The 26398-nt window shown below is 41.7% G+C and overlaps 3 protein-coding genes across 5 annotated transcripts in view; 2 read left to right on the forward strand and 1 right to left on the reverse strand.

Moving 5' to 3' along the window:
• Positions 1 to 5118, forward strand: part of LOC311058338 (follistatin-related protein 1-like) — a 9675-nt gene extending 4557 nt beyond the window's left edge. The window contains exons 4-11 of one of the 2 annotated variants that reach the window (XM_084075746.1): positions 552 to 681; positions 891 to 920; positions 1371 to 1501; positions 1862 to 1980; positions 3061 to 3173; positions 3704 to 3814; positions 4467 to 4564; positions 4717 to 5118. In XM_084075746.1, coding sequence (XP_083931872.1) covers positions 552 to 681; positions 891 to 920; positions 1371 to 1501; positions 1862 to 1980; positions 3061 to 3173; positions 3704 to 3814; positions 4467 to 4564; positions 4717 to 4722 — 738 coding nt within the window. In that variant the 3' untranslated portion in view covers positions 4723 to 5118. The remainder of the gene's footprint in view (positions 1 to 551; positions 682 to 890; positions 921 to 1370; positions 1502 to 1861; positions 1981 to 3060; positions 3174 to 3703; positions 3815 to 4466; positions 4565 to 4716) is intronic. The other variant, XM_084075747.1, reaches the window with a different exon arrangement.
• Positions 5119 to 5611: 493 nt separating this feature from the next.
• LOC311058640 (uncharacterized protein) lies at positions 5612 to 9091 on the reverse strand (the record flags this gene model as incomplete). Its single annotated transcript, XM_084076103.1, has 6 exons — positions 5612 to 5961; positions 6358 to 6429; positions 7005 to 7109; positions 7519 to 7678; positions 8593 to 8822; positions 9061 to 9091. The coding sequence occupies 6 exons, from the start codon at positions 9089 to 9091 to the stop codon at positions 5612 to 5614; spliced, it is 948 nt and encodes a 315-aa protein (XP_083932229.1).
• Positions 9092 to 9128: 37 nt separating this feature from the next.
• supt3h (SPT3 homolog, SAGA and STAGA complex component) lies at positions 9129 to 25945 on the forward strand. Of its 2 annotated transcripts, none has more exons than XM_084076952.1 (12): positions 9129 to 9214; positions 10798 to 10901; positions 14147 to 14231; positions 15718 to 15804; positions 17641 to 17743; positions 18898 to 19043; positions 19311 to 19386; positions 19682 to 19794; positions 21108 to 21212; positions 22121 to 22249; positions 23960 to 24049; positions 24759 to 25945. In XM_084076952.1, the coding sequence occupies exons 2-12, from the start codon at positions 10810 to 10812 to the stop codon at positions 24798 to 24800; spliced, it is 1068 nt and encodes a 355-aa protein (XP_083933078.1). In that variant the 5' UTR covers positions 9129 to 9214; positions 10798 to 10809; the 3' UTR covers positions 24801 to 25945. The 2 variants fall into 2 exon arrangements, with proteins under 2 accessions (XP_083933078.1, XP_083933079.1); XM_084076953.1 differs by having other exon boundaries at positions 17641 to 17732; positions 18896 to 19043.
• The last annotated feature ends 453 nt before the right edge of the window (positions 25946 to 26398 follow it).

The raw sequence follows: 26398 nt of genomic DNA on the forward strand, positions 1-26398 counted from the left end.
ATACTAGGGATGTAATGATATAGTAACTGCATCGAAAAATCATTTTGAATTTTCATCTACTATATCGTTATGCAAACAGAAAAATATCGTATCGTTTGACTTTGTATCGTATCGAATCGTTTTGCAATGCAAATAATCAATTTTATCAATCCTAAGTACTTTTAAGAAGAAAAAAGAGAAAGAGGGGTTTATATCCAGTATCCAGGTATTTATTTTTCACACAGAATTTTGGGGTAAATAAATAGTTACTATATCGATTTTAAATCATTGAATTGAATCGTATCGTTCTAAATGAACCTGTCCTGTATCGTTCATGTATCGTATCGACTAAATCCCTGAATCGAAACGTATCGTATCGTTCTATATTAACCTGTATCGTTCAAGTATCGTGATACGTATCGAATCGTTGTTAAAACGTATCGTTACACCCCTATAGTATACCATATAGTACACCAAGCATTGCCATACTGTCGACTGCTGTCAATGCTTGCACATTGGCATTGGTTTGTAGATCTGATATGTGAGTACAATATGTCTCTCTGGTTCTCCAGCGGTGTGACGCTTCAGAGCACTGGGTGTGTGGAAGTAACGATAGATCCTACAGGAACCACTGTGAGCTGCATCGAGAGGCATGCGTCACCCAGACCAAGATACATGTGGCACATAGAGGAAGGTGTCTAGGTTAGTACACAAAAACACACACACACACACACACACACACTCACACGCACGCACGCACGCACGCACGCACGCACGCACGCACGCACGCACGCACGCACGCACGCACGCACGCACGCACGCACACACACACACACACACACACACACACACACACACACACACATGACTGGCATATAAGAGTTGTGACTGGTGTGTGTTTCTATTTCCAGAAGAGAAGAAAAGGACAGATGTCAGCCCTAGTAAGTTTACAGCTCATTATTTTATACACACGTTATCAATTATATAACACATTATATACTGGAGCAGCGGTTCCCAAACCTTTTAGCTCGAGACCCAAAAGAGAAATTTCTCTCTCTCTCTCCGGGACCCAAACTAGTTAAAATAGCCGATCTACAAACACACAATTCATCGTGACACGTTGTGAGCATGAAATGTTTTTGCATTTCTTTGATTGATTGATTGATTGATTGATTATGGAATTCTTTTGAATAGAAATTTGTAATTCTTTTGGATTTCTGAAAGAATTTGATTTTGTTTTGGAAAATCTTCGGAAATAATAATTTAAAAACATTTTGGAAACGAAAAAAGAGATATTTTCTTGTGACCCACTGTATTAGAAACACTGTATTTGAGGACTGATGGCTTGTTGTGATGTAAAACAAGCTTTCAAAGTGTCTCTCTGTCTGTAGTTGTGTGTTTCCTGTCTGATCGTGATTGGCTGAGGAACAGAGTGATCCACTGGATTCAGGAAGAAGCGGAACCGTCCAGCCTGTCCTCAAACGGGTCCTCGGTCCATGACCTTTTGCACACTTACTTCCAGGTCAGAGCAGTGTGTCTGTCTTGCATCTCGGCCTGTTCTACTTGTAGGTATTAGTTGTACTGTAGTAGCTATAGTTTTAAAAATGTACTGTGATAGGAATTCACAAGACTTATAATTACAGTATGTCAGTCATATGGGATTATGGATGATCCATTTCCTATTGATCAAAATCTGATAGTTACAGTACAGAACATTACAATAAATAGTGTGTGTGTGTGTGTGTGTGTGTGTGTGTGTGTGTGTGTGTGTGTGTGTGTGTGTGTGTGTGTGTGTGTGTGTGCGTGCGTGCGTGCGTGCGTGCGTGCGTGCGTGCGTGCGTGCGTGCGTGCGTGCGTGCGTGCGTGCGTGTGTCTATTACAGGTCTATGATAATGGAGATTCCAAGCTTGATTCGACAGAGTTTCTGCGATTCCTAGAACACAATGACACTGCCCTCAACCTCACACACTCTCAGAGTCTGGAGAATAGTCGGCTAGTGAGGTATACACGTGTGCGCACACACACGCACACACATACAAATACACCTGACGCAGTGATATATTTTTTATTTCAACGTGGTATCTCTAGTTGGTATCTATATAGGTTTATGTATAAGTACTAGATTTTCAGGCCGCTACAAGGCCTTCAAACCTAGTCCTATGTTGCGCTGATAAGAGCAATGGTCACTGAAGTATGGCCATTTGAAGTGTTAAACACTGCTATAACACTGCTGCCGAGCGGCGATGCACTTGCAGCACCCAGGTCCGCTGTCATACCTGTGCAACCTTGTGTTCGAGAGGTAAGGGTCTAGGACCACTTCCTGGTAAAACCGAAAGTGAACAGATCCACTTCCGGGTTGCACCATTGAACTCCACACCCCTCAGAGAGTGTGTGGGTGAAGTTTCAAGGCAATCCGACAACCCGAAAGTAGAAAGGAAGAACCAGAAGTGGTCATTTTTGATGAAATTGGAAGTCTGTGGGACCACCCACCAAGTTTGGAGCCTGTAGCATGCTGGGAACTGGAGTGCAAACCCCAGCCAATAGGAACGCAGAGGGGGCAGGGCATCAGCAAATTACAGCCTGTCTCTATTGGCTGTCTAAGAGCACCTACCAAGTTTGGGTGAGCACCCATTATGCTGGGAACTAGAGTTATGGCTGTCTAAAGCCCAGCCAATAGGAACACAGAGGGGGTGGGGCTTAAGCAATTACAGCCTGTCCCTATTGGCTGTCTAAGAGCACCTACCAAGTTTGGGGTGTTTAGCATGCTGGGAACTGGAGTTATGGCTGTTTAAACCCCAGCCAATAGGACAGAGGGGGCGGAGCAATGTGGTCTGTGGTCCCTGGTTTGGCTATTGTGATGGCAGACCCCTGACCAGCATTGGTGCCAAGTTTGGTGCGGATCGGAGCAACGGTGCTTGTGTTGCGCTTGTGACGTCCACCCACCCACCCACGGCAATTTTAATATAGGATAGGGTTTAAGACAGTGGTAAGTGGAGGATCATATTTGTCACTGAGCTAGGGCACATTCATACTACTTACTAACAGTCATGATTCTCTCTCTCTCTCTCTCTCTCTCTCTAGGTCTCTGTGTGTAGATGCTTTGATAGAGCTATCAGATGAGAACGCTGACTGGAAGCTGAGTCTCGCTGAGTTTATCAACTGTCTGACGCCCACCTACCAGCCACCTGAGAGACGTAATACACACACATACATTTTTTTAAAGTTATTTGCAGTAATTGACGGGTGGCAATTGCCTCATGTATACAAAAAGCTTGACCCCAAAATGAAGGCAAAAATGAACTTTCTGAGTACATAGGTAGCTAGCCTGGGACCAGACGAATCTGCGAGTGCAAAAAAATATTGCAGTCTGGCTACGCCAGGCTAATAGGTAGCTACATCAACCAAATCAATCAATCTGTAAATCAATCCATCATATCAATGAAGCAATACAAAAACTATACATATATATTCTGTTCCGAAGACAGAACGAAAACGAATGCTAATTTCTTGAATGTATGAATTATGACCATTGTGAAAATTATATTCACATTGAATATTCTAGCAGTCCTGTCTTGCTTGTACTTTACGTGTGTGTGTGTGTGTGTGTGTGTGTGTGTGTGTGTGTGTGTGTGTGTGTGTGTGTGTGTGTGTGTGTGTGTGTCGTGTGTGTGTGTGTGTGTGTGTGTGTGTGTGTGTGTGTGTGTGTGTGTGTGTGTGTGTGTAGAATGTGCTCTAGAGGACGAAGTGTTCGAGGATGGCTCTGAAACTCAAATGGAGTGTAACAAGTGTGTGTGTGCCTGTGGCAGCTGGGTCTGCACTGCTCTGACCTGTGATGGTGAGTATAGAAACACCAGTGTTGGGTGTAAACCTCGCAGCGTGGCACGAAGTGACTTGCTGTGTACTTGTGTAGCTTGTACATCTGCTGTTTTTTGAATAACCAACGCTAAAATCTAAAATGACACAGATGCTTTCCCAGTTTTAATGGGTTACATGGTGCATTTCTATAGCAGCTTTTCATCCACAGTGCTTCACAATGTGCATTAGATTCACCCGTCCCATTCATACACACATTCACGGCAGAGGAAACCATGCAAGGCACCAACCTGCTCATCGGGAGCAGATAGGGGTCCAGTGTCTTGCTCAAAGACACCTCTACATTAACCCAGAGGGAACAGGGGATCGAACCAGGAACCTTCCGATTTCCAGGCGGCCACTCTACTGCCTGAGCCACTGCTGTTGAAATGACTTTTATAATATAGACGTCCATATATAGACGCTTAAAAAACAGCTAATCAACGTCTAGGCTAAGAATAGACGTTGAAAAAACTTTCACTGTTAACCCGGTTTTAGACGGAGGTCTAATAGCCGACTATGGCTCTCTGGGTTACTAATTACACATTTTCAGTAGATTTCCCAATACTGATAAACACGAGCATGCATGTACGTACGCACGCACATTTCACAATGAACTCGATCTTGTCTTTCAGGGGAACAAATAGAGGTGGAAGAGAATCCAGGAGGAGAGGACGAAGAGATGACAGAAGAGGAATGGAGCAGGAGAGTAGCGGAACTTAATGCTTTACAGGTAGACACACGGTTATTATTCAGCAATGTCTTCTTTGACATTTCTGTTGAATGTCTTCTGTCATATATTTAACGTAGGCTGCATTATGTACAGTTTCCTGTAACCTCTACTCTACTCTGTGCAAAACCTCTGAACACTGTCTGTTTCTCTAGGGCTAGGGGACCCTCGCCATGGGGACAACAAGGCTACGCCCACTGAATTCACTCTGGCCAATCACCAGCTTCAAGGTTTAGAACTACGCCCTACTCAACTTAAAGTTCTATATTTCTGTGTTTCACATGATGAAGCCACTATTCTTATCCGGTGCTAAAAACAGGATGACCTTTTGGGCGTTTAGTTTTAGTTTTTTGTACTTTTTATATTGTCACTTATCTGTTTTGAGCATGACCCCTACCAGGGCCGATGATTCAATTGTTATTGATTATATTACTAAATGTATGCACTTATGGCACTGTAACACACATTGGATGAAAGTAGTCACTGATGGCACATGGTATAAATTGTTATAAATATATTGTATACATACTACAGTCATTAACACAAGGCTGATAATATTGGACTATTTTTGGTGTCAAGGGACAAGTGAAAATAAAACATTCCCAGACATCTTTGGTTTACTTTACTTTTGCATTTTCCTACAGTAACTATTTTATTCTTTCTGAACTAATTACATTTTATCATGCACATACATTTAATCAAATGGCAATTCAGTTGGAACAAGGAAAATTAGTCAGTGGTTTATTAGGTCTGGTAGAACCTGGAAACAAGGCAGGGTTCATTGATTCCAGATTGATATAATGTATGGCAGTATGGGTTTGTTCTTGAGTGACATTAGTGTTCTTCAGTCCTGTTAATCCATTATACAGTTTGTTTCTTAGAAAAACTTTGTTAACCGACCGATAATCTGTATAATCTATACTATAATTACTGAAATTATTTAGACAATTCACTCTAAATTAATTATAAAATAAAAACACAAAACAGAAGTAGAATAATTTAAATAAAAGTGTGAAAGTGAATAATAGATCAATACACTGAAACCGGGCCTCAATAGGGCCTCCAGACAGGCTCCTCCCCTCTGGCAGAAGGACACACCCCTTCAACGTGACTGATCAGTGGAGCAGAGACGTTGCGTTGCTCCCCTGTGGTGTGAATCGGTTGGTTTGACCCGTAGTAGAAGCTGCCTGGCTGGAACAGACCACTGTGGTTCAGGGGGTTGGGAGGAGGATGATGATGTGGGGGCAGGTAGTGGGGGTATGGAGGCGTGGAGGTGGAGTAGGGGATGGACGATATGTGGTGCATTCTGGGTGTTGGAGTGAAGGGTGACGTCAGAGAGGTAAGCTGGCCCCGAAACGATGTCTCGTGAGCCCAAAGAGAGGAGGAGAGGGGCCTACAGTCTGGAGAGAGACAGATAATCAGAATCAGCTTACTTCGCCGTATGACAGTGTAGCGTTAAAAGCCAAAATGGCCAATCTACATGCTTACATCGTTTGCAATGCAGCTCATTGTGAGCTTGTACATCTGCTATTTGGACACCAGATTCAAAGTGATTAAGTCTGTCTGTGTTTTATAAACATTTAACCAATGAAAAGTATTAAGAAGAGGTTGTGACTAAATAATAACTATTGGGCACAGATTATTTTTTCCATTTCATGAACACACAAAGTTTCCACCCGATAATTTTATGATAACAATGAAAACAAGACAATTTCAATAGGATGTTGAGCTCTCATCAGATGTTTTCCATTAGTTTTCTACCAGTGTCTAAAAGAATAATCTGTCTCTCCCAGTACCAGAGGACGCTTGATTGCTGACGCTGCTAGAAGACCTGCATGTTCCTGACTTTATCTCCTTTTGTCTCTGTCCTAAAAGAGATGGAGAGAGAGAGAGCGAGAGAGCGAGAGAGAGAGAGAGAGGTTGAGGCAAGCATCCATTTAATTTGATAGCTGATCCTTGGTAACATTTGTAACTTGATTTTGTGTGACAGTGTGGCAGCCCGCGCTGTCACTCTCATTGAGGATTGCTTCAGTTGTTTGACTGGCAGTGATTAGATGATCAGATTATGACTGTTTCAATTCAGATTTTGGACTGTGTGTTAACCAGAACGGTCTGTCTACAGTGTCTAGTCCCCTTGACTTTCCCTGACAGAAGTACTGCTTATCACACAGAGAGGGGCCTCTAACTTATCCAGGGACGGATTCAGACCTATAGACCTGAATGTTTCACAGGTTAAATTGGTGATAATTCCTGTCCCTCTTTAACCACTTAAACCCTATATACTTTGTTGACCAGGGTCCCCCAGGGGTCTATCCTTGACCATGGCCCACTCCTTTTTTTTTTTTTTTTTTTACCTCTACACCAAATCTGTGTGTTTGTGAGTTTTGTTTGTGCAATTAAGCTTAATTTGCCCTGACAAGCATTCCACACTGATCATACTAACGTCTTGGCAGGCGGGGTCCGTCCACAGTGATTTTGATGGCTCTCTGCAGAGTAGCGATCTGAGGAGGCTGGGTCAGCACATTGATTGACAGGTTCAAACTCTTCCCTACAGGAATAACACAAACATCACCATACACACAATCAATGGGCAAAGTGACACACAAAATCAATCTTCTGTACTAGAGTTGTTAGCAGTATCGGAAAAGTTGCCGATACTGCCTAAAATGCTAGTGTCGGTATCGGCGAGTATGCCAGTCTATGTGCCATTCCCATACCACATCATTTATCACATGATGATATGTCATTTGTAGTAATCAATTATTATCTATTTTGAATGCTTCAGTTGATGTTGCACCACTGTTTTATATATTTATTCCTAGATCAGTGGTTCTCAAACCTTTTAATTTCAACTCTGAGAGTGTACTCTGTATCGACCGATATGCAATTTATAATCGAAATCGGTATCAGGAAGGACATTTTTTTATCGTTACATCTCTATTCTGTCCTCGTCTAACCTCTCCCGCTGCGTCCTATGAAGCGGAGGTCATTGAACTGGGCGTGGCCTTGCTTCATAATGGCTGTGGCGTTGCGTAGCTCGGCGCTGCTGTTGTCATCGTTACCAGCCATCACTATGACGCCCACGCCGTCTGGTACGTCATCGCTGAGTGCAACCACCTAGAGAGAGAGTGAGAGAAAAGTATTTCTTATCAAGACTCTCAACAAAACAGGACAGGTAGCTTATACAAAAGGTGAACATAAAATGTTTTGAAATGGCCCAGGGCTACTACTACAACAGGATAGATAGACAGGCAAATGAATTAGATGGATTCATTCAACAGGCATAGCCTCTTAAGCAGTGGTTTGAGGGGGTTCCAGGGGGTCCCCAGCTTAAATGATTGATAGCTAGGAATCAAATGGACCCTTAAGCCCCCTGCACACTAAACGTTGTTGTCCAGACTACCACAGACTGCAAGTTACAGGTCTGTAACAAATGGAACCAAATGGACCCCAACGCCCAACGGGTCCATTTTTGTACACTCCCTGAGTTGTGGGGGTCCGTGGCCTAAAGCAAGGGTTCCCAAACTTTTCAGGCCGCGACCCCCCCCCCCCCAAAATAATCATATTTGAACTGGGGACCCCCCTACCCTGACAAGCACTTGGAATAGTAGGAATTAAATTTATTTTGTCTCGGTTCCACAAATGAATATTGTGAAAATAGCCGAACTAGACAAGCTCACAACGTCTCGAACTGCGAGGCGCTCTTTCTTGACAATTTGGCCAATTTGGTATTAAAAAGGTCTTAAAAGTAATGAAATAGTAACTTTAGAAATGTGCAGATACCCTGTATACAGTTATACTGTATGTTGGTTTGTTTACCGTTGAGTGGGAAAACAATGTTGCACATTAAGCTATAATCATCTGGGGACCCCCCAAAATTATTTGGGGCCCCCCCATGGGGATCCCGACCCCGAGTTTGGGAACCACTGCCCTAAAGCATACCAAACTGGTGGGACTTGAAATGAAAATGTTTGAGAAGCACCAACTGGCCTATTGGTCTGCAGCTGGATAGAGAGATAGTTACTACTAACAGTGAAGGTTCTAGGCAGGGTCTTGTTACATCTCCAGTGTTGAGGCAGGCTGCTACAGAGGAAGTTAGGACTGTCGGTCTGGACCAGGCCTCGACTGGGAGTCACCGCACTCCGTTGGGGCTGTGGTTGCTGAGTGAGGGGCCCCTGGAGGGGGGGCCTCACTACCTGACACTCTGGTTGATGAATGCTGGGTGGTGGTGGCGGCGTGAGCCTTCGTTTCACCAGGGGATCTAAAGGAAGCAAGAGAGAGGGGCGTACGTGTTAAAAACACACAAAATCCAAAGTAGAGTATCAATTCAAACATTTGAAATAATAATACAAAATGTATTTCTGTATATATATACATATATATATATATATATACATATACATATACATATACATATACATATACATATATATATATATATATATATATATATATATATATATATATATGTATACATGTTCAACTTTGCTTCCCCTAACCTCGTATCCGAGAGAAAACTACAATGACCATAGTGCCTCGGTGGCAGAAGCTACGTCATCAAAGCGCGCTAAGAGCAGATCGAACGAATCAACAGAACAAACGCAAACAGACGAAAAAGTTGCAAGTGGTGCAACTGAACATCTTCATAGATCTGTGAGTCTTTCCTTTATGTGTGTGTCTGTGTCCCCATGTCCTCCCGAACCTCTGTGTCCTGCCTGTCTGTTGTCTCTCATCATGTGTGTGTGTTTATCACCGCAGTGTTTGAATAGGAGGGAACTGGTCTTTATTATCATTCAGATTTACTGCCGGAGGGGAAGTTAGTGGTCACAGCCACCTGCCGTGTGTGTGTGTGTGTGTGTGTGTGTGTGTGTGTGTGTGTGTGTGTGTGTGTCTGTGTGTGTGTCAGGTGTTTATAATCTGTATTGATTTTGTGCCACTCTGTTCTGCTATGTTGTTATTTTAAAGGCATAGTATATCATAACCCTGTGTTTACATAAGAAAACAAAAACTTTTTTTTAACCAATCATTTCCTTCTATAACAGCCGTTATCAGCCACTGGAGTAGTGTGGTGGTGTTAACCTGCACTGTATTTTTGTTTTGGTTGACGGGGATGTTTTCTACCCCCCTGAACTAACATTGAGGACCCTTTAAGGGTCCAGGACCACCTGTCGAAGACACATGAAGGCCCTGTCTAGAACATGATGTTCTACACAGGGGCTTCGCCTTCATAGAAGACCCGTTTTCTAGACGGGGGCTTCTGTACCGTAAGATAATTTCTCGTGGAAATACAGCAGGGCATACCTATGTTTTAGTTATATTATATGATTAACATTTTGCATTAAGAAAACACACACATACAATACAAATACAACAATGTATATAAATGTTTAATATTTTTTGTCTTTTTTACAGGTATCGTTGTATTTACCTCTGTTTTTTATGTTTGCTTAAAGTTCTAGACATCTTACATAATTTTAAAGATGTTTCACACAATTTCAGAACTGATTTACTTTTAGTGTGGCCAGAATGTATTATGTTATTATGAAAATGTTTAGTTGGATTGTGTTTCATTCTTCTTTTCCAGTCCACAACTCCACACGTACGTACAGTATGTGTCTTGTTGCGTTAAGCACTTAAACCCTCCATACTTAGTCAAACAGACCTGATTTGGCTCTGTACTTGGTGTGCCCTTTTTATTTTGGACCTCCACACCAACTCTCTTCCCCGAAAATAGCAGATCTACTAGATCACAACACGTTGAGTTGTAGATCGGCGCATTTCGCCGAATGTTCCCTCCAGAATAGACGGGTTTCATGTTTGTAAACATCGAGAGGATATGACCGCGCAGAGGAGGGGTAAGCCTATAGAGGGCGCCATTACCCGCAGCAGCTCTGGTCAAATGTCCATTCATAAAAGAAATGATCTTCACCGGGTTTAATGAAAGTAGATTAAATTATGCAGTTTGTAATACCTTGTTTACTCAATAAAAAATGATTTGTTGGAAGTTGGATCTGTTTGTATATAATAGCAGCATTATGCCTATTATGCCTATAATAGCAGAATTATGGCTATCTAACTCCCGAACATAACAACAGAGTGAACGGCGCAACAATTCGTTTCCCCCGAGCATGCGCAGATTGCGCATTCTGCTCTGTGATGACGTCGCGCGGAAATCCGTCTATAGGGAAGCTAGGGTCCAACTGGTTAATGCATGTGTGGCTTTTTTTTGTGTGCAGGGTGAAGTGGTTATGAGCAGTCCCATGGCCAGCTCTGCTCCCTCCAATTCTAAAGACCGACCCGTCCCCAGGGCCAGCTTCATCCCAGAGCTACAAAGCATGATGTGAGATTACACAACACACAGTCAGATCTATAAGCTCACAATGCCTGGCGTTGCGAGGCGTTTTGAGTTTTCTGCTATTTTCACAATAATTATCTGTGGAACCGAGTCAAACCAAATGTAATGCCTCAACTCCTGCATTCCAAGTACTTGTCAGGGTGGGGGGTCCCCAGTTCAAATATGATTATTTTTGGGGAGTCATGGCCTGAAAAGGTCACCACTGACCTAGAGTATGAGAGAGACACAGACAAACAGACAGACAATAAATAGAGAGACTGACCCCAATACAGCATTGGGCTGGTGCTTCCAAATAGGCTGTTGGAAGCCATGGCAACCTGTTCCACTGATATAATAGAGACAGTTAGCACAGTGCACTCAGTTAATGTCATACACTCATTGAATGTGGGTTTTATCACTTGCAGTCAAACCCCAGATATCCGCATAATCATCACAATCATACACTCACATGAATCACTAATGTGATTTATTCTATGTTTACATAGACATGTCATTAATACATTTTCTTGTGTTACTTTTTTAAATATTCATTGTTATATATTAAGTGGTAACAACATTACATGTTTATAAGTCACTGGGAACAATAAAAAGGAAAGATCTTTTCTCCTTGCTTCATTAAAGGTAGGGTAAATTATATTTTTTGGGTTAAAACCAAAATTTTGTTGGTAAAATGTCAAAGCACTATATTTTGATAGTAATCATTGCTATAGACTAGTGTTTGTTCAGTAACAGGGGTCTCTCTGTCTCTCCAGCTCTTTAATAAACAGAAAATACATTTTCAGGTAGGTGAAGAAATCTCAGCCAATCAGGAGAGAGTACCCATTTTATCAGCTTCATTTTTATAGTGTTCCAGTTCCAATTGTGTCTGCTCATTTCTTAGTGTCATCACTTCCAATTTCACTTGTTTAATCTGTATCCTGACTGAGTTCTCCATCCTGATTGGATAAAATTGGTATCCTGACCTGAAAATGCATTTTCGGTTTTATAAAGAGGTGGAGAGACATGGAGACTCCTGTTACTGAACACACACTTAGCAATGAGTACTATCAGAATATAGAGCTATTTAACACTTATTTCAACCAAATAAAATTACTTACCCTACCTTTTTAAGGCCATATATGAGTAGGAACAGTATAAAATATATAACTATGACAGTACCATAGCTCAAGTTTAAATAGAAATGCTAGCACTAGCTATTAGGGGTTAAACAGTTAATCAAACTATTCGATTATAAACAATATATAGATATTGAATCACCTTTTCAATAAATAATGTTTGCGAAGCCCACAGCGCGCCGTGACATGCTTTGAGCTAAGCTTGTAGATCAGCTGTATTTGTGCACAACACCGTTGTACAACAAAAACGATAAAATAAGGCTTTGATTAATCAGACTAATCAATTTAGTTTAAAAAAATGTTGGTGTTGATTTGTTGATATAACAAAATCAAAAATCCATTACAGAATCAATATTTTATTAATCGAAATATTTATCAATAGAATAATCGCTAAGAAAAGAATGAATCGCTAAGAATGAATGAAGAATAGTTGCAGCCTTACTAGCCATACTTAACAATACAGTGAGGGAAGACAATTAACAATTTAGGCATTAAGCAGACTCTTCATCCAGAGCAATTTACATTAAGCAAGGTAAACGCAAGGTAATACATCAAATGCATATATGATCAAATGCATAGATCTTAAGGGGTTAAAAGCTGCTGTCTATAAAGTGTTGACAAAGCCTTTTCATGGCCTGACAATGCATGGTAGGCAAAATAAAATACTTGTCCTACCCTACAATACTTCGTTTTGGGCAATGCACATATTAAGAAAAATGGGTTAACAAGCACAATACTAAAACCTGTCTTAGTGAAATGTGCAGATAAGACACCCACCAAAACACCAGGCTCACCAGCCAATTATGTAAACACCAAAAAAATCTAAAATGTTCTAAATGACTTGTATTTGTCATGTTGTCACTGTGGTGTATATGTATGAGCTTCTAGCTAAATCTGGCATATTTACATGAAATCATGTGTATTGATTGAAATGTACATTCATATGCACTGTCCTGGAAAAAAAAAATATAGTAAAAGGACTGCACTGCTATTTTTGTTTTTGTTTTGTTAAAACAGATCTGATCTTTTCAATGCTGTGTGAACTGGGAGAAACCACACGCAATAAAAATAAAAATCTAAATTGAGGAAAATCCATCTATGCTCAGACAGTTCACCAGCATGTACTGTCCAAATGTGTTTGTGTGCCTGTGTGTATTTTGGGGTACTCACCGTGTGGTGTGTATGTGGGCCTGTGGAGTAGAGATGTGGTCTTGGTGGTCAGACAGCCCGATGCCAAACTAAACCCCAAAACCTACACCTGTCTAAACCTTAAAACCAATTGTCTGACTAAACCCAACCTCCAAACCCGAAGCCAGCCTGCCCACAACCCTTCTACCCCGGTCTCTGGGAATGAAAGCTGCAGCCAGCCAACCACAGGTCAAAGGAAGGGAGCAGAGAGAGGCAGGAAAAGAGGGAAGGAGGGAGGGAGAAAGAAACTAAAGAAGGGAAAAGAGAAGGAATGGGCGAAGGAAAGTCATTCAGGATGTGGGTTTACGTTAGTCTGGTATCATGGAAGTGGTATCCCTGTATGCAAATTGTGGCCAGGCCTAATTGTGGCATGAGTGGTGTGTAGGATGTTTCTCTCTCTCTCTGTATGTTTGTGTGTGTGTGTGTGTGTGTGTGTGTGTGTGTTTGTTTTTGTGTGAGAGAGAGAGAGAGAGAGAGAGAGTGAGAGAGAGAGAGAGAGAGCAAGATATGTACAGTATGTAGTATGGAAGTGTGTGTATGTGTGAGTTCTGGGTGTTGTCTACTGTGCGTTCTAGAAGTATTTAGACACCGTCACATTTTGATTTCTCATTCGTGCCTACATTGGTTTGGATGTGAGATGACACTGCTTTGATGTGAGGTATTTTCAAGCACGTCAAGTACCTTATAATCCATTAAAGTACTTGCTGTGTTTGTGTATGTCATTGTCATGGTCCTCCATTAGGATTGCAGTTTTTTTAAAATAAATGAATAAGAAGTTTTGCTTACAATTATTTGGCGTGGAATTAATTTTAAAAGTTTGCAATACGTAAATATTTGCGTCATTGTAGGTCGTATTTCACAGTTTTTGTATTGAATATTCATCTGTGACTCTGCTGTGTTCTAACTGAGCCTGTGTCTGTGTGTTAGGTTTGCTCTGGGAGATGCTTGCAGGCCTCTGCCCGAGACTGCTGCTCTGGTAGAGAACATCGTGCACACACAACTCATCACAATGGTAATACACTTTTATACACTTTACACACTTACACGCTTATTCCCTACTATACTATGGCCATGGAGAAGACTCATTGCCTTTTATTGATAGTGTTAAGTGGGGTGAGAGACATGCAGTAAAGATCGTCGGGAATGGGACTCGAACCCGCAATGCACTAGTCAGGCTACATTAGAGCCGAAGTGCCGGGACCGCTGGCCCAAGAAGACTCATTTCTGATTGGCTTGCAGGTGTCCGTTAATAGTACTGTATATTTGGATACCTCAAACATACTGTAGTACTGCGTGTTTAACCCATTAAGTCCGAGAAAGCATGTGTCATTTTAGATGTCTTCGGGCTATTCAAAAATAGTATATATTTAATGGTATTAAATATATACTATTAATAATAGTATTAATAATGTTATTATATATAGATATATAAGCTCATAGCGTGGCACCGAGTGCTGCGTTATGAGCTTGTAGATTTGCTATTTTTGAAAAATCTTTGAATATATATATATTTTTAAAGTGAACGTTTTTTACTCAAATCTTTGCTTCTGGAACTAAATATTTTGAGATGGGTGTCCGCGGCTATCTCAGGTCTTAATGGGTTAAAGCAAGGCAGGAAGTTGTTCCAGGGCCAGGAGGTCGGGGTTGCTGGGAACTGGGCCCTCCGTAAATGTTAGTACGAATAATGGACAATATAAGCGTCTGGTGTGTGGAGTATGGCCCAGAGACACATGCTCTCTCTTCCTCTCCATGTTCAGCACTGTGAATATTATCTCTAGAAATCACACACAAACTGGGTATATCGTTGCTGTTGGGCAAAAATCTCCATATTCTAACTTTCTGTGTGTTCTTTTTTTCTTAACCCTTTAAGACCTGGGACGTATCGGTGTCACTTTTTGATTTGAGCTAAAAAAAACATTATTTTACACTTTGGCTATTCAAAAATAGCAGATATACAAGCTCATAGTGCGGCACTCGGTGCCGCGCTATGAGCTTGTAGATCTGCTATTTTTGAAAGATTATGAAAATGTGTGCAAAGCTTTGAATATATATGGTTTTAAAGCAAAAATGTCCAACTACATTTTTTGCTTCTGGGGGTCCCTGGAACAACATATTTTGAGATGGGGGTCCGTGGCCAAATACATATACATTTTGGTCGTCCTTGACATGAAAAAGTTTGAGCACCACTGATATAGAAACATATGTTTTTCATAAAACTGTTGGGATTTAGAAGACATTAAATGTCTTCTAAATCCCAATTAAGACCTGAAGCCGATTTATACAAATTTTGTATAAATCAGGTCTTAATTGGGTTAAATTAATGCCCTACTTGATCATACTACAGCGTCACACAAAAGTAGCAGATCTGCAAAATACTTTTGCTATTTTTGAATTTGAATCCTGAAAAGTAAACGTTTGGGACATGTGAGGTTTCCACCTGACAGAGACGATAGCTAGATCATGCTAATTGCTGTTGTATGCATGGTTTGGTTGGTTAGCTGCAGCAGGCGTGCGAGGGGGCTGTCCTACGAGGGTCGAGGGTTATTTCAGCTGAGGACATCCTCTTTCTGATGAGGAGAGACAAGGTAAGTAAATGTTACACACTAAGCACAAATTCACACACAAGATCGGCAGATAGAAGCTAATACATTTGTTTAAAAAGAATTGTATATAAAAGAAAATATATAATTATATCATTGTTAAAATACCGGAGGACCAACAACAAGAAATTACTGAGAAATACAGAATTAGATTATCGGAGCAAACAAATACATTTATATTTTGGGTCAGTACCTGTTAAACATATAGTATTGACAATTGAAGTACTCCCATATTTTACATATTGCTCCCCCCCCCTATTATGACATTTTAAATTTAATATTTAGTCTATCATTATGGCCTCTATTTTGAGGGTGGTAAGCTATTTCTTGATTTTCAGCAGTGCAACTGATTGTTCCGACTTTATACCTCCAACCTTTATTTACTGCCTATTAACTGCTTATCTCACAACTGTGATAAAAAGAACTCAACTCAGGCCTGATCATTTTTTGTCAATGGTGCAAATGGGCTTCCATACAATCCAGACTATGTGGTTCTCCAAATAAAGTGGGAGGGATGTAATATTTTCTTTTCTAGTGAGATATGGCTGTCATTAACCAAACCTGTACACACTCTTTTGGAACACCATTGGCACATTTTCGGCTCTCAATGCTTGGGCTGATCGGACATTTTGTTTGGGCCTGCATGGAACGCTGAAGCCTGATTTATACCAAGTTGCACGCCTGAAAATTGCAGATCTACAAGCTGACAGTGTGCTGCGGCGCGTTGTGAGCATGTAGATCTGCTATTCACGGTGCACGACACAATGCATGACCAGGTATAAAACGGACATGCAGCGTTTTATTTACTGTCTGCGTTAGATGATAATACTTCTTCTCACTGTATTTATTGAGATGGTATAATCAGGGGTGCACATAACTTTTTAGGTCTGGTACGCAGAAGAGCACCTGGACATGTGACTTGGTGCGCATGGCGCCCGTCCCGTTTTGTCAACGGGGTGGGGGGGGGGTCAGCCCGGACAGTTTTGTCAACGGGGAGGGGGGGGGGTTCAGCACGGTGCCCACCGGACAGTTTTGTCAACGGGGGGGGGGGGGGAGAAAAAAAGGACGCTCTGCTTCTAAATTCCGCCGATTTTCGCCGTTTTTTTTTCTCACGCTGTTAGATAAAGCCCCCAAGGTTGGTGCCCTATGCTGCTGCGCTGATTTTATCCGCCAGATTGGGACGTTCACGGCATATTTTGCACCGTTACGGTGCGTTCATCATCGGTGACGAGTGCCTCTAACAGCCGCTGCTGGCTGCGTGCACACAGCGAGGCAATGCGAGGCGATGCGAGGCGACGCGAGTCATATCTCTACCCCTGTGCCTAATGGCTGTACATGGGGCCGACGGGTGCTTTACAGTGATTGTGTGAGTGTGGCTTCAGGAAGTAAATTCCTAGCCTCGATCTCCAGGCTTTTATTTTTTATTTTTGCTAAAAAATAAAAGCTTGGAAATTCCTGTCCCAGCTGTTGGTGCGCAAAAGCGCCTCGCGTCGCCTGATGTGGTGCGCATTTTTTATTTTGGGTGCGCATGCGCACCTGCGCACCAGTTATGTGCACCCCTGGGTATAATACATGCTTGCTTTTAGTTATTTCTCCAAGTTACTCCTTACAGTGTCTGAGTAACTTCAAAAGCACCATGCAGATACATTTTAGAATCATCTTATTACATCATAAATCCTTTCCAAACATTATCAACCTTATACTTTTCTAGCATTGAAATGAGTGAAGTCTATAACGATATTCCTCCATTTCCTTCTTTCTCTTTTTTTCTTTGCTCCATTGTCCCCTTTCTTTTTCATTTTCTGTCTGTTTTGCCTCCAGAGGAAAGTATCCAGGTTATTAAAATACATCCAGTTTAGAGATTATAAATCTAAACTCCTCAAAAGCATGGATGAAGAGGACACACAAGACACACAAGACAAAGGTACACACCTTTTTAGGGACTTACACTTTTTGATGTCTGTTGGTAGGGCATTCCACGTTTTGGTGACATAGCATACTAGAACGAATGTGTCCCCATGTTTGTGCTGAAACTGGATCGAGTGATATCAGTGCAGCTCCCTCTGGTGTTGAGCCTGTGTGTGTCTTTCATGTTGTTGAAAACACATACACACACACACGCACACATCTAAAGGCAGATGTTGGAAAGATGTCTGTAGATTTATTATCGATAATATTATTCACTCTGATCTCAAACTCATTTAGCTTTTAAATTTAATTTAGCTGATTGCAGAATTGTATCACATTCATAATAAAGCTACATTTATGTTTATCTGTTTTAGTTTTTGCTGTGTGTAAGAGCCTCTGAAATGAGCAAAGCAAAAGGAAGGACTAACCTGATACTGAAATGGTACTGTACTGTAGATCAGGGGTCTTCAATGTTTTTGAGGCTAAGGACCCCTTAGCTGAGAGAGAGAGAGATGAAGCAGGGACCCCCCCCCCCCCCCCCCCCCCCACACACACACACACACACACACACACACACACACTACATTGTATACAATTGTGTTGCAGATTAAACTTTTTCATAGATTTCATAGATGGCTTCATAGACTAAATTAATGTTTTGTTTGCTTGTTTGTTTACAAATTATCTTTTCTTTTAATATGTTAGATTCATGTTAATGTGTATTCTCAGAAATGTTACCTTTTTAAACCCTCATTTAGTCTGCTCTTTTTCCCTCTGCACCAACTCTCCGAACGCCGTTGTGAGCTTGTAGATCTGCTATTCTTCGGCTAATGTTCCCCATCACACAAAGATTTGGGGGACCCCCTGTAGTAACTCTGAGGACCCCCTAGGGGTCCCGGAGCCCCTGTTGAAGACCCCTGCTTTAGATGCTATATAGATACTATAATAGAATCTGAAATGTAGTACATTTTAACCCAGGGGAGTGTTCTCTGCAGAGATACTCTGCACAACAAAGAGAAGGAGAAGGATTAATTTAACTGCAGCGCTCTTGTCATAAAAGTATTTTCTTTCTAGCACCTGCTAAAGGTTTGTAAGAATGTCTGTGTGCTCCAGTATGTTCCTCGATACTGATTATGTCTTTAACATCTTAAAATCACCGGTGTCTTGTAGACAGGTGGGGAAGTGGTGTCACTGGGAATAACCAGCGGCGGCAGCGGTTGGCTCAGGACTTCCTGGTGTGGATGGATCACACTGGAGAGCTGCTGTCATTGGCCGAGAGACAGGACGTGGATCTTGTCAAACAGGAGCGACTGGAGGTCAGGGTTTAATATTATGAATTCATCATGATTATCAAACAGCTTTTAATATTTTTGTACAGTAGACTCACACTAAGGTTAAAGCTATCCATTTTTCAGAGAGTTAAACTCTATTCAGTCATGTAGACAAAGTGGAGGACACAGATTAAAGAAATGTTTTTTTTCGGCTCCTGTGAATGATAAGGGAGGAATAGAGCACAGGTTACTGGGGGCTACTTGCTTTTATTTTGTACAGCTAGTGTTTATATTATACATTTGTGTTTTCAGCGCATCGAGCGTCAGACTCGGACTATGGATCAGAATCAGTACTCGGAGTTCTGTGAGAGCCGACAGCTCAGCTTTGGTAAGACTGCTTAGAACATTAGGCCAGAGATTCGTTTTTAATGAGTGGTAATAACCGGGATGAGTACACAATATTTAAAGTTAAATAAAAAATTGAGTTGTTCGTACCTTGTTCTATCAGTTTGCCGGTCAGATTGTCAGCTGTGTGTGTGTGTGTGTGTGTGTGTGTGTGTGTGTGTGTGTGTGTGTGTGTGTGTGTGTGTGTGTGTGTGTGTGTGTGTGTGTGTGTGTGTGTGTGTGTGTGTGTGTGTGTGTGTGTGTGTGTGTGTGTGTGTTTGTACCCCGCTTGGGTGTAGCTAAAAAGGCATCTAAGTTCCGGGACTGGTTGGACTGCAGTACTCTGGAGGTGAAACCCAACAGCATCGCCATGGAGATCCTGTCATATCTGGCCTATGAGACAGTTGCCCAGGTAATTTAGTCCTTCCTGATGTTGTGGGGGTTGAAAGGGGTCTCACAGTCTGGTTATTTCAACTATGCTGTGAACCATATCAACCACCTTCCATTCAGCACTGCCCTGCTCTGGATAACATTTTAAACACTTGAACCCTATATATTTAATTGACGGGTCTACCAGGAACGAGTTGTGAACTTGTAGATCGGCTGTTTTCATAGAGTGTTCACATATTATGAAATGCAATGAATAGGAACACTAGGGTTTAAGTGGTTAAAATAATCTAACTATATAAATGGCGAGCAACTTCCGTGCCCTCGGTGTCCACACCCCACAGCTCTGTTATCGACTAAACACAACACCGTCACACCACATGTCGCCAACACTGTCGCCACGGCGGCCGGCCTGAATTTACGTTTCGCGTAGGGCACCTGCCATGCCTCACTACACCGTTCCCACCTTGCAACATAATTAATTCTACTCACCAAATGTCGGACACAACGGAAGTGGAAGCAGCTTCCTACCGCTTACCGTGCGTACCACCGAGGCCAACACAACACGACGGCCCGCCATTGAAAATCCCCAAAACAACAAGAGCACGTTGCTCTGCTCTGCTCCACACACCAGGCTAGGTTCATGACACCAAAGGATTAGCCAGTGATGTCATCATTACTGGTCAACACACCAGCCTAGGTTCATGACAGCAAAGGATTCGACAGTGATGTCATCATTATGCAACCCGGAAGTACACATCGCCGGCATTGGGATGCCAGGTTGGGATGCCACGCCAGAAACAAGCAAGAACCTGCATGATTTTTTTTTTGGATTTTTTTTTTTTTTTTTTTTTTTTACCGTTTGGAGATTTTCATCCGACGACTTTGGCGCGGACCCCCTGAAACATAAAAAATATTATTTCTTCCCAATTTTTTTCTCAATTTTTTTAATTTTACATTACAACTTTTTTTTTTTTTTTTTTTTTTTCCCAAATGTTCATCCCATATATACACGCGCCCACGCTGGGCCCCGTGCGCGGCTGGGGGTTTCGGGCGGCCGTAGGCCGCCCGGACCTCTAGTATACTATAAGTGAATTAGTGTGGAACTTCGTCTTAGTGCTGGGGACAAAATATCTGTTTTGTACTTATTTTTTTTTAACTTTGTAGTTATGATTGAATGTGTGATCAATAGTTCTAAAATCTGAATCTGTCAAGAAATGTTTTATTTATAATGTATTAGTTTTGTGAAATAGTGAGAAAAATGCTCTTTCTCACCCATGTCACTAGATCCATAAACATTCACATTCATTTTCCTCATCTGTCTTTCTTGCAATACAGATTGTAGATTTGTCTCTGTTGGTGAAGCAGGAAATGACGTCAAAGACCAATCCTATCAGTCACGTGATTTCTGCCAGCTACATCCACTACAGTACACACACTGAGGTACATGCACAGTCGTAGCTACGTAAAGTTCAAGTTGTTGTGGCGAGCGCTGTCTGTATGTGGGTTTCTCTGTCTGTGGCGGGGTCGCATAGATATGCCCAGTGGCGTGCACAGACATTTTGAGGGGCAGGTTCTCAAGTAAATTATACTTTTTTTTGTTTACTTGGTCTGCTCTTTTTTCCCTATACACCTATACCTCTTTGCCAAAAATAGCCGATCTACAAGCCGCTGCGAGGCGTTGTGAGCTTGTAGATCTGCTATTTTTGCCTAAAGTTCTCCTCAGAAAAGGGATGCTAGGTTTCGAGTGGTTATAGTAAAAAGAAAAATCATATCACATAAAGATTTGGCGGACCCCCTGTAGTAACTCTGAGGACCCCCTAGGGGTCCCGGAACCCCTGTTGAAGACCCCTGCTGTAAACTGAAAAAAGAAAAACTTTTTTTTTTCTTTTTTTCAAAAGGGCACTTCTTGTCAAGAGGGCAAAGGGCAGGTGCTCTAGCACCACCTAGAGTCTATCTGTGCACGTCCCTGGATATGCCCATATATATTTGAATCTGTGGAAGAATGTCGAATGTCGAAAACGTCAGTCACCCCTTGCAAAATAATAAACATGTGCAGACCAGTCTAGTGCTCCAGTATATTTTTATTTGGTCTCTCATGAAGGTATTATTCTCTGATTCTGATGCAAGTTGTCCCTGTTGAGCACCAACGAGCCCTTCTACCTTCAACTGGCTGAAGCGTGCTGGACTTCTCTTTGTACCCATATGCCCATATATAGACTGTCGCAGCAGTTGTCAATGCAATAACCCGGCAAAGATGGGCAGGCTGATATCAGCCCAAATATGGACATGGCCGACGTCAGCGCAAATCTGCATGTCATGTCAACGGCCTCTCTCTCTCTGTGTGTCAGGAAAAAAAAGACCCAGACTCACCTGAGGCCACTCCCCCCTCCACTCCAGGCTCCTCCCACTCTTCTAAGCCCCTTCTCCAGGGTAACGGAAGTCTGGATGGCAGAGCCAGACAAAGGAAACGCAAGAAGGTGTGTGTATGTGTGTGGCTTAAGTTGACTTATTGTAACTGGCCTGGATGCACTATTAATAATAATAATAATAATAATAACTTTGCAGACCTGCCAGCCTGCACGCATATTGCGTACAAACTACGCAATTCTAGGTCTCGGTACACAGGTACGAAATGGCCAACGACGGCTACACAATATGGGGCATGGACGCGGTATAACATCAAACCAAAAATGTGCTACATTCGGCATTTACCCCTCCTAGTAAACCCAACTCACGGCCGCAGGAGTTAAGCTGAGTGCTGGTGGACGAGTGACTGCCTGCCTACCCCTCCCTGACCGAAAATCTCCTCAAATTGAGCTGCGTGAGTTGATCAGCTGAAACACTCAGTCTAAAATTAACACATACCTTGAAAAGCAGCATCCTCATACTCAAACCTTTGTGTACATCTGATATTTAACATGATTTTACACAATTTATGTTGAATAACATGATGATCGTGATAGACACTATAGTCACTGGTGATAGACATTTACACTTATATTTATTGATTGACTATATTATGTTAACTAGGTCTGAGCAAGTGCAGTATTATATATTTTTAAAGGTTTATCTACAGTATTGCCATGGCAACACTACTTTTCAAGAAAGTATTGCCTGGCAATACTCCTTTTTCCTCAGACCAAATGGCATTTTTATTACATTTTAGTTTAATAATTTAGTTATTATAACATCTTGCCTCCATTAGTGTAAGACATGCAATGTACTACATTTCTGGTGTGCAATTTCAATAACATAACTGTAAATGCCCCCCCCCCCCGGACCCCCAAAAACAAAACATTTGCCACAGGCAAACTCCCAAGAAAATCCCAAGGTTGGCAGGTGTGACTTTATTTGTGTAGCATTCCATACCTAAAATGCAGCCCAAAGTGCTTCACATAAAAACAGCAAATAAATGAAACATAACCAAACTGTACATTTTAATGCTGGAAACGGTCAGGGTGCCGTCTGGATTCCAGGGGCTCTCCAGCTGCGGGGTTTGCCAGCCTCTCCCGTACCTTCCCAAATCATCTCTCTTTCTCCTCTCTCTCTTCTCTCTCTTACACACACACACACACACACACACACACACACACACACACACACACACACACACACACACACACACACACACATACACACACACACACACACACACACACACACACACACACACCAAAGAACTCCAGATAGAGGGATATTGGAGATATACAATATTACTGCATGATTGTAGCCACAATCGCCTCTTTTGGCCTTGCTTTCATACCTGGTTGCTTGTTTCTCTCATTCTCATGGCAACACTGATACCTGGCTCTGACAATGACTAGCGCAGGGGAGCTTAAAGTAGCACAGCACTTAAAGTAAGTAATACTCAGTGATGCTATGCTCATTTCAGAAGTGGTTGCTCTCTATTTTAATGACGTGACGCGCACGTCGCTTAACACCTACAGTACAGGTCACACAATGGGCAATTGATATGCATATAGGCTAATTCCTATGTTAATGTACCTGGCGTGAGTCGGAAGCCTTTGTAAACTTTGATGAAGTGTGAATTTAAAGTAGTTTTAAATCTATGCGTGTGCCTGCACGTCCCCCTGGCCAAATAAGTGGTTGCTCGGCGTGTAACCCCGTCCACTGAGCATTGCACCCCTGGTAATACTTGTGTGTGTGTGTGTGTGTGTGTGTTTCAGAGCTGTCCTGCCACAGTGGAGCCACCTAGTGGAGCCATTCAGACATATCACATTAGAGAGGCTATCAGAAGATATAACTACAGACACACGGTATGTTCTTGGTAGTTTTTTGGGTTGTTTTATTTTTTTGGTGACACAACATATAGCATTTTTTTTTATCCCTAAGAAGATATTTCAAAAACATGGCCATGGCATTTGCTGTGCACCTTTATGCTATTGATTTTGGTGACCCCCATTGCTTTACTCTACGCATTTCCACTTGCACCGAAGATATCTTAAATGTTATGGAGCAGATTGCCATATAATGCTTTCATGCTTGCTGGAGAAAGACCGTACAGATTTTATGACCCCTTGGCCTTTCCTCTTGCACCACCCGTAGACCACAACTTCTACTTGCACACAGGGGGCCAGAATCACAATCAGACTCAACCTTATTGTCAGAATTACATGTTTACAGGCGTAAAAAGTGGATTAATTTCCTGGAATTTCCTTTACAGATCTGTATATGGACCAGCAGCAGCGCAATTCTGCCCAAAAATACTTTGTCTAAGTAATTTGCAATGGTAGAGACTCCAATCTCCGTGTGTGTGTGTGTGTGTGTGTGTGTGTGTGTGTGTGTGTGTGTGTGTGTGTGTGTGTGTGTGTTTAAATACAGAGTATAATGTTATGTTAGAACATTTGCGAGGCCACACAAAAGTATTGGGAGGGGAGTGAAAAACATTTTACTCTTGTTGTCATTTAGGGGCTCTGTTTGTACCTGAAGTGTCAACTCAATAAGTGTTATTTTTCTCTCTTGCAGGGTTCGTATCGGAGGGGTGGCATGGCCTTCTTAGCCTGTTAAAGATTTTAAATCTCACTTATGAATGCATGTAAATATTGAAGTTATTTCTGACTCTGATCACTCCATTTTTGCCTTTTCATCAAAGAGATGTAATGTAGGCTAACCACTATGAGTATCCACACACATGTCATACAGATGAAGTTCCAGGCCACTGTTCAAAATTAAAATTCTACTGAGCTTACAAACTCAGTTGGAGGAGAAAACATTAGAGATTACATCTAAATGTTTTTTTTTTTTTTTAGGTTTAAAATGTTATTCCTGTTTGTTTTGTGCTTGTTTGTTCTGTATGTCAGAATAAGGTCTGATTTTTGATTTATTTTGTATTGCGGCTTTGTGCATTTGAAAGAATTGAAGGTGTGCAGTGATTTAACCCGAATGTGGTTCATTTCAACTGCACAAAGCTGCAAAATATGTTGAAAATAGCATAGGAAAGAAATGAAAAATGGTAATTTCTATTTTAACACATCGTGTGCCAGAGGTTTATTAAAATAGGGTACATCCAGTGCCAGCATATCTTCCATCCACTTACGCTGATATGTTTCGTGCTGTAGAAGCCCCGATGCGGACGTGCATGTAAACAAACCTGTGTGCGAGACGGCGGAGGGTCCCGACTAACGCCTGGAACAATAATATTTCTAACGCGATCCTCCATTGCAGAGTGATCGCCAATCGAAAACGGCTCACTTCCACCACGTTAAAAAGAAATAGGAGATATTAAGCTTTTAGTCAAGGAGTTAACATTGGAGCGGACGAAAGGAAGCATTTTTGACATGGATCCACATCCGGCCTCTCCTTCTTAGAGACTCCTTGGATGATCCCAAAGTTTCGTTAGAGCGCCCCACGTGGGAAAAATATATTTTTTAAAAATGGGCCAAAAACGGTCCGGACCGTTTATGGCACACAATGTGTTAAATATAGTGGGAATCAAATTCTTAAGTTGGTACTTGTGGTACCAACTTCATGGAGGAGGGAATGACCTGGATGGCCAAGAAGCATTAACATGTATTTCTCAATTTTCAGTTTTGCACGTATATGTCAGAACCATAGGCTTATAATAGTCAAATGGAATTTCACTAGCCCTGATGATTGTCTTCTGTGTGATCAGTGTTTGTACATGAAAATAAATTCTGCATAATTTACTAATATATCACTGCCATCATCATTCACTTATATATTGCAATGCCTCCTACACTCAGAAATGTACCCTACACTCAAACATCTGCATGGATCTCTTTATTAGAGGAGAACTATTTATTACATTCAACATTGATTATCGTCTCGACAGGCCGAAGGCGTGGCCAAAACTATGTTTTGACTATGCAGGAAAGACAAAAGTGCAGAAAATGGCTGACATGCCACAAGAATGACTAACTCCCTTTACAAATGTTGTAATGAATTACTTTGGACTGATCCAAGTAAACAGAGCAAGAAGCCTTGTCAAGTGGTATGGAGTGATCTTTACTTGTATGGCCAGTAGGGCGGTGCATTTAGAGATGGCATACTCCTTGGACACAGATTCTTGCCATTCGGAGGTTCATATGCCGGAGAGGTTAAAGGTAGGGTAAGTGATTTACTTTTGTTAAAATAAGTGTTAAATA

This window comes from Gymnoscopelus microlampas (genome assembly GCF_963454915.1).
Source record: "Gymnoscopelus microlampas genome assembly, chromosome: 13".
NCBI classification, from domain to species: domain Eukaryota; kingdom Metazoa; phylum Chordata; class Actinopteri; order Myctophiformes; family Myctophidae; genus Gymnoscopelus; species Gymnoscopelus microlampas.

Coding starts and splice junctions, on each gene's coding strand:
- supt3h (XM_084076952.1), top strand. CDS start 10,810: ATGAGCAGTCCCATGGCCAGCTCTGCTCCCTCCAATTCTAAAGACCGA. Junction 15,805..17,640: donor TTCTGATGAGGAGAGACAAG/GTAAGTAAATGT, acceptor TTTTGCCTCCAG/AGGAAAGTATCCAGGTTATT. Junction 19,044..19,310: donor TCAAACAGGAGCGACTGGAG/GTCAGGGTTTAA, acceptor TTGTGTTTTCAG/CGCATCGAGCGTCAGACTCG.